The sequence below is a fragment of the Pituophis catenifer genome, unplaced genomic scaffold (genome assembly GCF_029215685.1).
Source record: "Pituophis catenifer annectens isolate HBS135680 unplaced genomic scaffold, rPitCat1.0.hap2 SCAF_6, whole genome shotgun sequence".
NCBI lineage: Eukaryota > Metazoa > Chordata > Lepidosauria > Squamata > Colubridae > Pituophis > Pituophis catenifer.
The window spans coordinates 59,751,071-59,766,754 of NW_027256886.1; the positions used below are offsets into that span (position 1 = coordinate 59,751,071).

A 15,684-nucleotide genomic window follows, 5' to 3' on the forward strand; every position below is an offset into this window, starting at 1 on the left:
ATGCTTTGGGATTGCTAGGTGGGCAGGAGCTGGTCAGGAACGGGAGCTCATCCTGTTTCATGGCCCTTGGGTCTTGAACCCAGGCTGTCAGCTTTAACTGCTGAGCCATCGCCCTGCACCCCCTGACTATGAGTTCTAGTCCCACCTTAAGCATAAAAGCTGGCTAGCTGACCTTGGCCAGTACACACACTCAGACCAACTCACCTCACAGGATTGTTGTTGTGGGGATAATAGGAGGAAGGAGGTGTAATTGATATGTTCACCATCTTGAATGAATGAATGAATGAACATACAGGTAGTCCTTGACTTATGACCATAATGAAGCTAGGAATTTCAGTTGTAAATCATGACGATCATTAGTCAAGGCACTTACATGGTATTTTGATAAGCAAACATAGCCATTGTAAAGTGAATGCCATGGTTGGTAACAGCAACAGAGTTGGAAGGGACCTTGGAGGTCATCTAGTTCAACCCCCTGCTCATGCAGGAGACCTATACTAGGGATTTGAACCGCCAACCTTTCTGGATCAGCAAGCTCAGCATCTTAGCCACTTTGCTACCTAGGGAGCCGCCATGTTGTTAAAGCAAACCCATTATTACCAATGGGCATTTTTTGCTGGAAAGTAGAAGTAAATGTAAGTTTCCAGCAAAAGAATGTTGTAAATTATGGTCATGTGACTGTGGGACAATACAACAGGCATAAATGTGGGCCAGTTGCTGAGTGCCCAAAATGCATTCACATAGCCACGGGGTGGGGTGCAAAACTTCAAATTCGGATTGAGAATAACTTTTTTCATTTGAATGGTCGCTAAGTGACCAATTGTAAGTCAAGGATTACCTCTATTGCCATTATCTATATTTTTCCAAAAAATTACTCACCAAGAACAATTTATAAAGATATTGTATTCTGAGAACTGATTTACCTAACTATTAATCTTAAATATCTCTGCTTAACCATATGGTGTTATGAAATTATAAGATTATAAGAAGCCATTTAGCCCTTAAATCCAAAACCACTATTTAGTGCAGGAATTCAGATTTAAGCATCTCCAATAAATGACTATCTAGGTTTTCAGACATTATTATAGTATGTATCGGTAAACAGACTCATTTTTTAATCATACTTACAACAAATGGGATTTTTCTTCGTACTGGTTGGTGTTCTACTCATCACTCAAGTCACTTCATCGCTTCAGTTGGTCAAGATACCAAATGCCACCATCTCCTTACTCGGGTTAAAGACTAAAATCTCAGGAGAATTGCTGTCTAAATTTCAGAGAATATGGAACAGTGATAGCTTTAATCTACAATCTGTTCTGGGAATCAAGCACAGGATTATTGTCTCTGTGGTTTGTGTTGTTTCAGTGACTTGATAATCCTATCTGATGGCAGTGGAATTTAGAGATAATTACAATGGCACAAATTCTTCCCACAGGACATATTGGGTGACTCCTGGTTGTTGGCCTAACATTCTTCGTATTTCCATCTTGTTCTATATGATCTTGAATTTATGCATTAAGCCACTAATGCATTAAGACAGTATCCAGAGATTATTATCCATATATGTAACAATATAATTTTTTCCATCTAAATTCAGAGCAGCTCTTGAAATTCTGCATTGGCCTCTAACGTCAGTAATAAATTGAGAAAGGCCAAGAAAGGGAACCTACACTCAATTGAAACAGAAATCCTTTCTTGTCAGTAAAAAAAAAAAAAAAAGATCAAAGAGAAGAAATTCATTTTGCGTTGGATGATGTGAAATTCCTAGAAGTGTATTTATAAAGTTAAAGGTTATTCAGTAGCCATGCCATTACTGGAGAAATTAGATCTAACCTCAATAACACCTACTTTAATTGTTTCCTGTCTGGACAACTTAATATAGTCTAAGTAGTGTTACCTTGGAAAGGTATTCAAAACCTTTTGGCAGTTCAAAGCATAATAAGCAAGCTATTGAATGAAGCAAGTAATAAGCATGAATATCCCTTGTTAAAATAAATTCATTGGCTTGGCATAACTCAAAGTACTGGTTATGCTTTATAAAGTGACTTGGGATCAGGCTATTTTTTAAAAGTGTTTTTTCCCTTTATGAAGTTGTGTGGGCTCCAATACCTTCAAGAGAAGATCCTGTGAAGATCAGATGATTTCCTCTGTTTCCTTCCTGCTGGTTTGCAAGAACTTTTTTGTTCAAATAACCTTTGACATATAAGTTGCTTAGTTGATAAGCTGAAAACATTTTGTTACATTTTGTTAATGTGTTTCTAAATAATGTTTTAAGCTGAACTTTTAGTTTTTTAATGCCTTAATTGTAATCTGTTGATATGAAACAAATCACTAAATAATCTTCAATAATAATGCCTTGTATTTGTTATATAGAAATCACCATTATTTTAAAAAATGATTTATTTAGTATTTAGCTAGAAAGTGAATTTGCTAACAAGATACCATGTTTTTCAGACTATAAAACGCTCTGGACTATAAAATGCACCTAGCTTTTGGGGAGGAAAACAAGAAACAAAAATCTGCTTCTGCCTCCCAACAGTTTGCCTCCTTGCAGCAAACAGCAAAGAGCCTGATCAGATTCAGCACAGCCTGATTTACCACGAGTAGCTGATTGGCGGTTGGATCTGCCTCCCGGAATACCGCCTATCAGCTGTTCCAGTCTGCGAGGATCGCCGCCGCCACCCATTGACGTCCATCGCCGTCACCACCAATCACCGCCTCTATGTGCCCCATTTTCGGTCTCTGCGTGCCTCATTTTTGGTGTCCACATGCCCCATTTTTGCCTGTTCCAGGCGGTGGGGATAAGCGGTGGTGGGGATTGCCGCTGCCTGGAATGGGCCGAAAACGGGATGTGTAAAGGCCGAAAATGGGGCACGCAGAGACCAAAAATGGGGCATGAAGAGGTGGCGATAGGCGGCGGCAATGGTGGTAACAGCGGTGGTGATACCCGCAGCCTGGAAAAGCTGATAGGCGGTGTTCCGGGAGGCAGATCCAATCACCAATCAGCTGCTCGTGCTAAATCAGGCTGTGCTGAAGCTGACCAAGCTGTTTGCTCTTTGCTGCAAGGAGGAAAATTGCTGGGAGGCAGTGGCCGAAGGGTGGGGGCTGGCAGGTGGGCAGAGCTTTAGCAATATTCGCTCTATAAGACACACAGACATTTCCACCCACTTTTTTTTGGGGGGGGGGAGTGCGTCTTATACACCTAAAAATATGGTATCCATGTTTTGAAACATGGATAACTGTGTATTTATCTGTAAAATAAACCATATCCTTTTGAATTTAAATTATTGTTTGAGCTAATTCTTTATTTTTTAACAATTTGAATTATTATTAGAGTTAAGTGCTATTCCGTTGCAGGTTAGAATTATATACTATCATCCAATATTCATTAATGCAAAACTTAAACCTGTAGGATTAAATCACCATAGTTCTGGAAACTAACATTTGTTTCTATGTGTTTCATAGATATGAAAATTTATGTTTGTGTGACTGGAGAATGCTAGTGACACTAGTTATGTATGTGAGAAAATATCATTTACAACTCTTGTTTTCTCGTTAACTAAACCAATATGTACTTTGATCCTTTTAACTATTGTAGAGCAAAGGAAATTTGCCACTTAGCCCATCTAGTTTCTTTATTTTAATGTCTGGACGCCATGCACTTCTAGTTTCCTGTCCCCTAATTTTACTTTTGTTTTTAATATTAACTTATCTCTAAGTTAAAAATCTTGGATTGTCTTATATTTCTATACTGTATTAGACTTTGATAAAGAAGTTTAGCCAGTTTATGAAAGGAAGGTATAAAGTATATGAATATTTTAATCACACCCGAAATGTCTGAAAGCATTTTAGGGCCATAAAGATTGTTTATTTAAAGACTACTATGATATATTTCATGTAGTTGCTGTATATGGAGAAAGTGGGTGAAATATATTTTGCTAAACCAAATTCTCTCATGGAGGCCATATTTGTTTGTACATTTGCGAACTCAGAGTTCTATTTGAGTTATCACTGTAGTTTCAGATATAATTGAACTAAATATAATTATTGGCTTAGTTCTCAAGTTGAGTAATTTTTATTGATTTTCTGATGCATATTTATACAGAATGTACAAGAACTTCTAAAAAGTTTTACATATACGTATACTGTATATGTTAAATTATATAAATTATATTATATTAAGCTGCCATAGCGTGGGGATAACGCGAAGGAGAAGAAGATACTGTATATATTAAATGCGTTTTGCTTAATAAATGGACTTCTGCAAGCAGTCATCCAATGCATTCTTGTATATTGTGTTTGATAATAAAGATTTTTGTGTTTGTGTTAATTTTTCTATGTTTGTTATTTAAGTAGTAACCTGTACCCTATATTCAAAGATTATAAATATTAGAATAATAACTTTATTTAATTGGAACTGCAAGTTGAAGCTTTCGGGATAAAACAGGAACTGGAATAGGAGGAGGGCTGGTAAATATTGCCTCACCCTCCATATAAACAGCAAAAAAGCTCTGTTGAAATCAGAAACTTTCAAAGTTTCTTTCCTACTTCTGTTTACAGAAGGCTTATGCTGGATCAAAACTCATATATTAAGTAGGGCTGAAATTTATATCAAGAATCAGGACGAACCTTATCCTTTAGAATATGTATTCCAGCCAACCATCTGCATTTAATTTTGATTAAAATAAGGGTGGTTTCCTGAAAATGAAACTTGGATACACTTCTAAGATATGCTGTACAGTATATATTTATCTTACAGATTATTCTAATTATTGTTAGAAATGTTCTGGGAGGTGTTGCCTGTTCCATTAGCACTATTTTTTAAATTCAAGTTGATGGTGATCCTTTTTTTTTTTCTACTTCTCAAAAAATCTTCAGGAAAAGCAGGAAATCAATATTTGGTTTAACTCAAAATATGTTAGATGGTGCAGACATAGCGCCATCTGCTGGGCAACAATAAAAAAGCTTTGATGAGGGAACAATAGTACACACACACACACACACACACACACACAGCTATTTACAACCAGATTCAAAGTTCCAATGGCCAATTTCCCTTTGGGTGGGTGTTCAGCAACTAGCCTGTATTCACAACCATTTGCAGTATCTCACATTCAAATTAACATAATTTATAACTTTTTTTTGTTGTCAGAAACCAGTGTTTACTTTTGTTTCAGCAACAAATGCCCATTGCAGAAAATGGTTTTGCTTAATGCCTGCTACAAAAGAGTAAGATCAGTATGTGGTGCCCTCCTTAATTACCTGTAATCTTATGATTGTAATTCAGGATCAATTCCTATCATAAATTGAGGTCTACCTACAATTTTCTACAGATTTTCATAAACAATTATTTTAAATTTGTGCTATGCATTGGTATAATTGAACAGGCAATGTAGGTATTTATACTTTTGATGTTTATCATTTTTAGAAACTGCATCTGAAGTGACAGAAGCATATCTATCCAATTTTAATTTAGTGCATTTATATTCAGAAATTGATGTAGAGACATCCAGACTATTTGTGAAAGTAATCACTGTTCCAGAATTCATTTTGTACAGTTACCGTATTTTCCGGCGTATAAGACGACTTTTTAACACATGAAAATCTTCTCAAAAGTCGAGGGTCGTCTTATACTCCGGGTGTCGTTTTCCTGTAACCAGGCAGACCAGCCCGAAAGGCTCTGACAAGCCTTAAATGGCTCTGACGATCCAAGCCCTGACGATCTGCTAATCAGGCAACTCCACTGGGATCGCCAGAGCCATGAAGAAGGGAAAAACTTTTCTCCTTTCACATGGCTCTGACGATCCAAGCCCTGATGATCTGCTAATCAGGCAACTCAGCTGGGATCGCCAGAGCCATGGAGAAGGAAAAAAGTTTTCCCCCTCCAGCTTGCTTACCTTAGCTTACCTTACCTTCCATCAGCAAGCAACTCCCTGCCTGCAATCAAGCAGGCAGGGAGTTGTGGACTTCAACTCCCAGAATTCCTCAGCCAGCAAAACAAAGCTGGCTGAGGAATTCTGGGAGTTGAAGTCTACAAGTCTTAAAGTTGCCAAGGTTGGAGACCCCTGTTCTATTGGGTAAGTTTTTTTCCTCTTTGGGATCTTTAAAAAAAATAGTTAATTGGGGTTTTTTTTAGTTGTTCTTTTTTAGACCTAGCCATTTAAAGTTTAGGAAGTTTTAAATTTAGCTTTCATATAAAAATAAAAATAAAATAAAATAATATTTGTGCAGCTTTCTGAGATTTAGTATGTTTTTGTAGTGTTTCACTCTAACTATACAAACACACAAAATCTCACAAAGCTGTATGTGGAATTTTGTGTGTGTAAAGTGTGAAAGTTGGGTTTTTGAGCCTTTTGTGGCTGTGTGAGGTTCCTGCTTGTTTCAGGCGCCATTTTGAGTCTAGCACAGCTGCTTTTACATTGTGGGTGAGCCAGTTGATGTTTTTTAATTTTTATTTGATGTGCATTGGAAGAGGGGTAGTCTTATACGGCGAGTATAGCCCAAACCCTATATTTTAACAGGAAAATTCGGGGGTCGTCTTATACGCCCAGTCGTCTTATACGCTGGAAAATACGGTAAATGTTGTTATATTGATGGGTGAGTAAAATCAGATTAGTTTTAAGTGTTTAGGACTTTATATAATATAGCAAGTTATTTAATGACAGACATTAATGGAGCCAGTTTGGTCTAGTGGATAAAGCAACAGGCTAGAAACCTGGAGACTGAGTTTTGTTCTGCCAACTGAAAGCCAACTGAGTGATTTAGGATCAGTCACTCTGTCCTAGGACAACTCACCTCACAGGGTTGTTGTGGGAAAAATAGAAGGTGGAAGGAGTACTAGGTATGTTTACCACCTTGAATTATTTATAAAAATAAGCATATAAATTAATTTATAACACAGAGATACATATACATATACATATACATACACATATACATACATACATACATACATACATACATATGCGAAAACCACCCACACATTAATCATGAAATCTCCAGAACCGTAAAGCCTACAAACTTGAAATTTGCCACATATGTTCCTCTTGGCTTCTAGTGCTCACTAAGAAAGGATTTTTCGAAATGACCATCAGAGTATTAGTATTTCCTATTATTATAACATGCTCTGGTGCTAATTAGTTAGACTTCTACTTCCCCTCCGAACTTGAAAATAACTCTGGAGAGAATGGGATAGCATATGACAGGCTTCTGTGGGGCAAGCCTCATGGAGAGAAGGGGCTAGAAAGCCTGAGGGAGAAAAGGGGATAGGATAGGAGAGAATCTATGGGGCCAGCCTGAGGAGAGAAAGGGATAGGAGAGGATCTATGGAGCCAAGCCTGAAGGAGAGAAGGGGATAGGAGAGGATCTGTGGAGCCAGCCTGAGGGAGAGAAGGGGAGAGGAGAGAGTCTATGGGGCCAGCCTGAGGTAAAGAAGAGGGTAGGATAAGAGAGGCTTCTGTGGAGCCAGCCTGAGGGAGAGGAGAGGAGGGGAGAGGAGAGGCTTTTGTGGGGACAGCCTGAGGGAGAGAAGGGGAGAGGAAAGGATCTATGGGGCAAGCCTGAGGGAGAGAAGGGGATAGAGAGGAGAGACCGATTGTAACTACTCATTAATTTTCAAACTCTTAAGTGTCGATTTATCAAGCCCGATCACATAGTTCCATAGTGAAGCATGGGTATATTATTTTCCATAATGTCCTTCAAAATACCCTCTCTTCTCCTTTCAGATTTAAAAATAAATCAATTTTTATAAAAACAAAAAATCTCCCTTTAAAGACTGCTTTTATATATTCTGGTCAGGTATTGCATGTCTTTGTGTTTGCCGTATTTTTTCTCTAAGAAAAAACTCTAAGGACCAGGACAACTGGGTTCCCCTTCCCCCCATTTGCAGGATAACTTTTGCTTTATTATTGAGCGATACAATTCTCTTTACTCTTAACTCTTATTTTAAGGGTTTAGGCAAGAGTCATGAAAAAGAGGCATAATCCATCCATTGTCTGTAAGAACTAGTAGGCATAGAAACCTACTTGTATAGAAATCACTTCCCATAAGTCCATATATTTAGGTAAGAAACAATGAAATTCAAAAATAAAATCCTTTGTATTGTCAACTGTTAGGAATTAGTCATACTAAAATAGCACGTGGCTAGGAAGTTTGGCTGATAATGGCACGTAAGCAAACAAGGACAGGAAGGGGATTAATGTATTCTTAATAGGCGCCTCGGATTAGTTGTAACCCCAGAGGACCTATCCAATGGAACCAAAGGGGAGGGAATGGGACGCGCGTTAGGGTGTATAAAATGTCTTGCTTTTAAATTCAGGGGTGTGGCTTTTGGCTTAGAACTTCCTATTGAAGTTTCCCGCCAAGACGCACCGCACTTTGCAAACTGCCTTTTTTTATTTTACGTATTTATTTTTTGATAAATAAAATTCTCTTCTTACCGATCCAAGTTTTTGTGTGTGTGCGGAATCATTTCCAACATTTATGATATGATTTTTTAAAAATGTGGTTGGGGTGTGCCAAGGCTTTTCATTTCCCAAATGGATATATTGACGGCTGGGAATATGGAGTAAATAGTCGAAAACATTGGTCTATTTTACTCTGTGCCACCAGTAGAGAGCCTGTAAGCCAATGTTTTTCAGTTTCAGCAGCTTTAAGATATTGAAATCGCTGATACTGAGAAACACTGGGCTAGCTCATCAATCTTCAGGCTTCAGTCTGAAGGCTTGCAAACTGTGCCATTCTATATCCCCATTAATCAATGCCTATATGTCCTCTGACCTCAGAACTAATTGGTCTTACATAAGCCAAGGAAGACATTGAGTATGCTTTAGTTAATCAGAAAGTACTAGATCTACTGTATCTTTAGTGTATTCTTTAATTTTTGACAGGGATTAGTTGTTGATGTTGTTCAGTTGCCTAAATCAATATCCATCTCTGAGACTGCATGGATCACAGCTCACCAGGCCCTTCTGTTCTCCATTGTCTCCTGGAGTTTGCTGAAATTCATGTTCATTGCATCGATGACACTATTGAACCATATCATCATCTGTTGTCACTTCTCCTTTTGCCTTCAATCTTTCCCAATATCAGGGTTATTTTCTGGATAGGGCTACAGTTGCCCAAATGAAACCAGTTTCATGAAGCAGCAGGTGGAGAGAGCTTATGCTCAAATGTGGCTGGTGCACCAGATACAGCCATTCTTTGAATAGATGTTGAAAGATATAACCTAGATTAATATAATTTATTTATTTATTAGTTCAATTTATATGCCGCTCTCCTCCGAAGACTCAGGGTGGCTTACAATGCACTTATAGCAATAGCCTTCACTCTTTTGTATATATCTGCTTATTAGGGCTTTTGGCCCCCCATAAGCGGTGTTTCTACAAAGTCAGCTTATTGCCCCCACAATCCAGGTCCTCAATTTATCTACCTTGGAAGGATGGAAGGCTGAGTCAACCTTGAGCCTGGTGAGATTTGAACTCGCACTAATTGCAGGCAGTGGCAGCTAAGTGCTACATAACAGCACTTAGTCCGCTGCACCATCAAGGCTCCCTATAATGCACTTTACTTGGGGGGTGTCTACTCAAGATCTCCAAGTGCCTGATTGCAAATAGGTCAGGCCCAGTTTAGCAGAATTATGCTCAGCTTGAGTACAGGTAGCCCTCAACTTACAACTATTCATTTAGTCACTGTTTGAAGTTACAATGGTTTTGAAAAAAGTGACTTATGACCATTTTTCATACAACCATTACAGCATCTCCACAGTCATGTGATCAGAATTTGGACTCTTGGCAACTGGCTTGAATTTATAACTGTTGCAGTGTCCCGGGGTCATGTGATCACCTTTGGCAACCTTCTGACCAGGGGTGGGTTCTACTTACCTTTACTACTGGTTTGTAGCGGGGCCACGCGTGTGCGCTCTTCTGCACAAGCGCAGAAGCTTCTGCGCATGCGCAGAAGCATTTTGATGACGTTGGGGGTCAGTGGGCGGAGCCTTCCGCCGGTTTTATTACCGGTTCTATAGAACAGGTGCAAACCAGGGGCAACCCACCTCTGCTTCTGACCAGCAAAGTCAATGGGGAAGCCAGGTTCACTTAACCATGTTAATTATCTTAACAACTGCAGAGATTCACTTACCAACTATGGCAAGAAAGGTGGTAAAATGGGGCAAAATTCACTTAACAAGTGTCTTGCTTAGCATTGGAAATTTTGAACTCAATTGTGGTCGTAAGTCTAGGACTACATTGAGGGCTATTAAGTTTTCAGATACTACTCAAAGGACTTGTTATTATAAATCCTGACATAACTCCAGTTTTTGATTCTAAAAGAACTGCCTTCTCCAAGTATGCTGACTGGGAAATTCTGGGCCTCAAAGTCCCCCACATCTTTAAATTGTTATAGATGACAAACGCTTTAGGGAAGGTCTGCTAGTGATCCTTTGTTCCCGGATTGACTGAGAAATGGCAGTATAGAAGCAAGGTTTCTCTGTAGGTGTGCTGACTTTGTTCTTTTCCTTTTGAAGTAAATCTTTGGAAAATAGGTTGAAGGAAGGTTAGCTGCTGTTGTCCCTGAAGATATATAATTTTATGCTTTAGCTATTAGGTGATTGACTGGCTGAATAATTTTATGTTGATTTTATAGTTAGAGTTTATTGATGTGATTCTGTAAGCCACCCAGAGTCTGGTGGAAAGGATGGCATATCAATGAGTAAAAATGAATGTAAGTTGCATTCTGAATAAGGTAAGAAGCACATTTGTAATCACAACCACTTTTGGTTGTGACTCTCCTTTTGATTGACTTTGCTTCATTGTTTGCTATACTGTTAAACTGAGGGATAATGGAAACATGGACACATGCTCCTTCAACATATAGATGCTGTGATTTAGTGGATAAATATATGTTGAAAATAGGACATGTAGACTTAATTATGAATGAAAAGGCTAAAATATAGCACAAGGTATGAATTGGCATTAATTAGATTACTTGGATATGTATGAAAGAAGGAAGTGGTAATGAGTTTTGAGAAAATAGCAACACTCTTGAGTATATGCATTCCAGAGGGGGGAAAATTGAATTAGGTGAAATGAATGGATGTGTGCCATAGAGATGGGAAAGTACACAAAAATTGATTGGCCATCCAAGAACAAATAAAAATGGAAACTAGTTTTCATTATTTTCCTCGGAAAATATATTTTACATACAGCAAATACTGTTTCACTTTCCAAACAGCCCTCTGATGCTAAGGAGTTCTACTCCCCCTCCCCACCTGAAAAGAAATCTGTTCCAAATGCAAAACACAAGCAGAGGAGAGGAGTTTCAGTTTCAATTTTACTTTCACAGCAGCGTATAGGATAGGGGAGGCTTCTGTGGGGCAAGCCTGAGGGAGAGAAGGGGATAAGATAGGAGACATTTCTGTGAGCAAGGCTGAGGGAGAGAAGGGGAGAGGAGAAGACCGATCATAACTACTCATTAATTTTCAAGCTATAAGTGTTGATTTATCAAGCCCCATCACATAGTTTTGTAGAGAAGCACGGGTATCCAGCTAATTTAGTAATAAAAAGGTATAAAAGTGAAAAAAGTGAAAAAAGAGGGACAAGGTGGCTCTGTGGCTAAGACGCTGAGCTTGTCGATCGATAGGTCAGCAGTTCAGCAGTTCAAATCCCTAGTGCCGTGTAATGGGGTGAGCTCCTGTTACTTATCCCAGCTTCTGCCAACCTAGCAGTTCGAAAGCACGTAAAAAATGCAAGTAGAAAAATAGGGACCACCTTTGGTGGGAAGGTAACAGCATTCTGTACGCCTTTGGCATTTAGTCATGCCAGCCACATGATCATGGAGACGTCTTTAGATGGCGCTGGCTCTTCGGCTTTGAAACGGAGATGAGCACCGCACCCTAGAGTCACGAACGACTAGCATATATGTGCGAGGGGAACCTTTACCTTTATAAAAGTGAAAGACTGAGTAGAATAATTTCCCAACAGAATGAATGAATGCAAAGTGGATGTAAAAAAAAAGGATACAGATGGTGTTTGGAATAGAATGATTAATTACAGAGTACCAGAGAATTGTCTAAGCTTATGCTATAATAAGAAGTAAGAAAAAAGATGCTTAATGGTATTAATGAAGTGAAAGAGACTACAGATCTGTTTGCATGTGTTATATGTTTGTGGTATATGTTTACAAAAAATGAGAATAAATTAGCAAAAGATTCCAACACTAAGCAGGGACTATGACAAGGATTTGACTATTAAATGTTTGTATGTATACATATAAAAGCAATGCTTGGGATAAATTTAGGAATTTGGAGTTATCTGTATACTTACCTACTGCATATGGATAATCCCTTTGTCAAGGGAACTTGAATTGTTTCTAGAGAATATTACATATCTTGAATGAAGCAGTGTAGAGCAGTGGCCTCCAGACTTGTGAGCACCAAGGACTGGTTCTGTGGAGAGAGGTTTTTCCGTGAACCGGAGGGGGTGTGGTTTCATGTGCTGCCTGCATCCTGCGGATGGGGCTTTGCTTGTTTGCGCTGCCCGGTTTTTGGCATCCTGCGGCCTGGCACTGGTCTACGGACTGGGTGTTGAGGACCCCTGGTGTAGAGTGTCATATTTAATGTATCAAATAATTATGTTGGAGAGAAAAGTGAAGATGGGAAAATATTTTTTTCATGAACAAATACTGGTAGAACGATGGAGGGTAGGATATGAAATGTTCTAAGGAAGAAGTATGTTGATGTGATTATGTGATAAACAGAATGATTAGAAACAAATCAAAGAAATACATGAAAGAAGAGCAAGACAATGAGAAGTCTGAGAAAGTTGTGTTTTACTGATGAAAAAGAGAGAAATGAGATGTTTAAAGAAAAAGCATCAACTAAGTAGCATCAAAAAAGCATTTTCTCTTACAGATATTTTCATGAAACAACACAAGTCTTTAGATCTGGCAGATGAACTAGCAATTAGACAAAAGTAAAAAGACCACCGGAGACAGAGTAAATTTTTATTCTAATAGTAAATTAAATTAAGTTCTCTGATAGATGTGAGGAAATTATACTGTTAATATGACTTTTAAAATATTTGTTTCAGATTTATTTATTTATTTACTTATTGTTTCTTTGGCAGATCCAAGATGGAATATTTTTGTTCAATATTACTAATTTCCATTAGTTTTCTACATTCTGAAGCATTACATGACAATGGAACTGCATCACATAATGAAACAACAACAGGTAGGGAAAACTTCAGTTTTGGTGATTTGACATGGTGTTAATCTATATATTTTTCTTTCCAAACTTACTTTAATTTCCATGTTTTCTAGCAAGCATAAACATTCAGCTATGTACTACTAGAGTTTTTAACGATAATACATCTCATTTAATATTAATACACAAAGAAACAGAACTTAGGTCATATGTGTGAGTATATATAAAATGCAATTAGAGAATGAACAAAATGCTTTAAACACAAAGTTACTATTAATTATTATCAATGACTAATTGGTCTCAATAATGAGTATGCTAAATTAGAGTATCTAAAGAGCTGAAAATAGTATTATGATAAAGTTTTAGCTATTTTAGAGCCACTCTGTTCTGCCAATTTATCTTTACTGGGAAGAAAGTCTCAGACATATGATTTAGATTTCATCAAATAGTCTTCATAATTCAGAAAATATTAATTTCTAAAGCTCCAGTGAAGAATATGAGAATCTAACCCATATTCAAGTCATGGTTTGATCAAGATTGTGTTATGGCCAATCTAGGTTAGTTAACATTACAGAGCTTATTTAGCCAATAATGATGATTAGTTCAAAAATTAGGACTTGGTTTTTTAAAAAAGTTATAATTCTATTTTAAAATGGAGAAAAAACAAAAGCCGTACTATAATTGGTACAATAGGTCAAATAGTCATGATTATGAACCTCTCAATATGAGAATCTATTCTTTTCTAAAGGGTTAAGTTGCATCTAGGTCAATTATTTTAAAGCTCGATCATTTAGAAGCATTTCCTCATTCAGTGATTAACTGAATTCAGTCCTTCTAAAGCTATCCTAAAGGCAGATTGGTCCTTCATAATCCTTGCAGACATTCACTCTGATCCTCCAGTTGTAAGGAACGGGTGTCAAACTTGCAACGTCACGTTGCCGTCACATGACATATTGCGATGTTTTTCCGCTTTGCGGAGCTGGGGTGGGCATGGCTTGCATGTGACGCATATAGCCTGCAGGCCGCCAGTTTGACACCCCTGTAATAATAATAAGGCGTTCAGAAAAGATTTGTTTGTGGCTGAATTACTAAAGGCAAATCCCAGCTCGTGGGCCTGCTGTTTACTCATATAGGTTGTGCTTACTAGATCTTGAAGAATTGGTTTCATTTAAAAAAAAAAGTTAATCTTTGATCCAGCTAATTACTACTCAGTTATTTTTCTAATTACAGTTAGTAAACTGTATTCTATGTGCCTACATTTGAAATTGCTTGACTGGCTGGCTCATAATAAGATTCAGATTAAGGAGTCACCTGTATTTTAACAGATAGATTCATTTTTGATCACCCCATAATTCTACTACATTTCATGGGGAAAATATGCATATCATCCAAAAGGAGACTGATATAACACTGTTTTTCATCACTGTTAAAGTGATGTTTGATTTATTTCTGAGTGATGGACTTTGCATCTTTCTGGCAGCCTCTGATTGAATGGAAGCATATGAAAATATGTTCCAGGATGTCTCTTGGTGCTAATTCCCAATGAAAAATGAGTGAAGAATGGTTATCTGTTTCTTCCTCTCCTTTTTAATTTTTACATACTCCATAATCCAAGCTGTAAAACACACTGAATTCCGTCCACTCAAATTGGATGAACCTTTCTCGGTTCTCCATTTTCCAGATTTGCTCCACACTCAAGTTAACCTAAGTAACTTTCAGATTACATTGCATTGCATTTTGAAGAGGGAAGACTTGCTGTAATTATTCTGGTCTTCAGTAAAAGGCATTGTTATAAAATAAACAGTACTAGTATTCAGCAAGCTAAGATTTTTAAATTTCTAGGAATAACCCTTCAGGCATTTGCAATTTTGGAAGGAATAATGAAAAGCTCCTAGCTCATGAACCTGCCAGCGCAATCCTGTATTTTGCAGGAAGTAGAGGTTGAAAGTAACTATGTGCCCACTGCTCTTAATATGTATAGAGCTAAAATTATTATCTTTCTATAGTATAATGGCTCCCAGATTTGCTTTGATAAAGATCTCATGTCCACTAAAGGAGTCCAGTAGAAAAATTAATATCTATTTTCTGAGCATCCTAGAACATTCCCAAATCTTTGTTGTCTGTGGAGTGAGGCCTTACTTCAACAAGTAAGGCCTCACTCCACAGTGAGCATAGTTTATTTCTATTGAAATAAACTATATTTATTTCAATAGAAAGCTCTTTGGCTGTTCTGACTCTCCTGGGTAGTTTTTACTTAGCTTGAAAAAAAGACAATGAACTCAATTTAGAAAACATGGCCTCTCTGTTCAATAGTTAAATTAATCAAGATTAGAGCAGCCACCCTAGAATTGAAAGCCAATGTTTCTGATATTGACCTTCACAATGACTGGAATATATCCCTGGTTCATACAGGGTTGGTATAGATGGAAGACCTTTTACCCCAGCAGATTATGTGACAAATATTCTGACTGTATCACAGCAAA

At 37.7% G+C, this 15,684-nt stretch overlaps 1 protein-coding gene across 1 annotated transcript in view; it reads left to right on the plus strand.

Moving 5' to 3' along the window:
• The window catches only part of PTPRE (protein tyrosine phosphatase receptor type E), a 115,610-nt gene that overhangs the window by 54,506 nt on the left and 45,420 nt on the right, over positions 1-15,684 (plus strand). Inside the window, 1 exon segment of the mRNA XM_070946447.1 lies at positions 13,122-13,228. Coding sequence (XP_070802548.1) covers positions 13,122-13,228 — 107 coding nt within the window.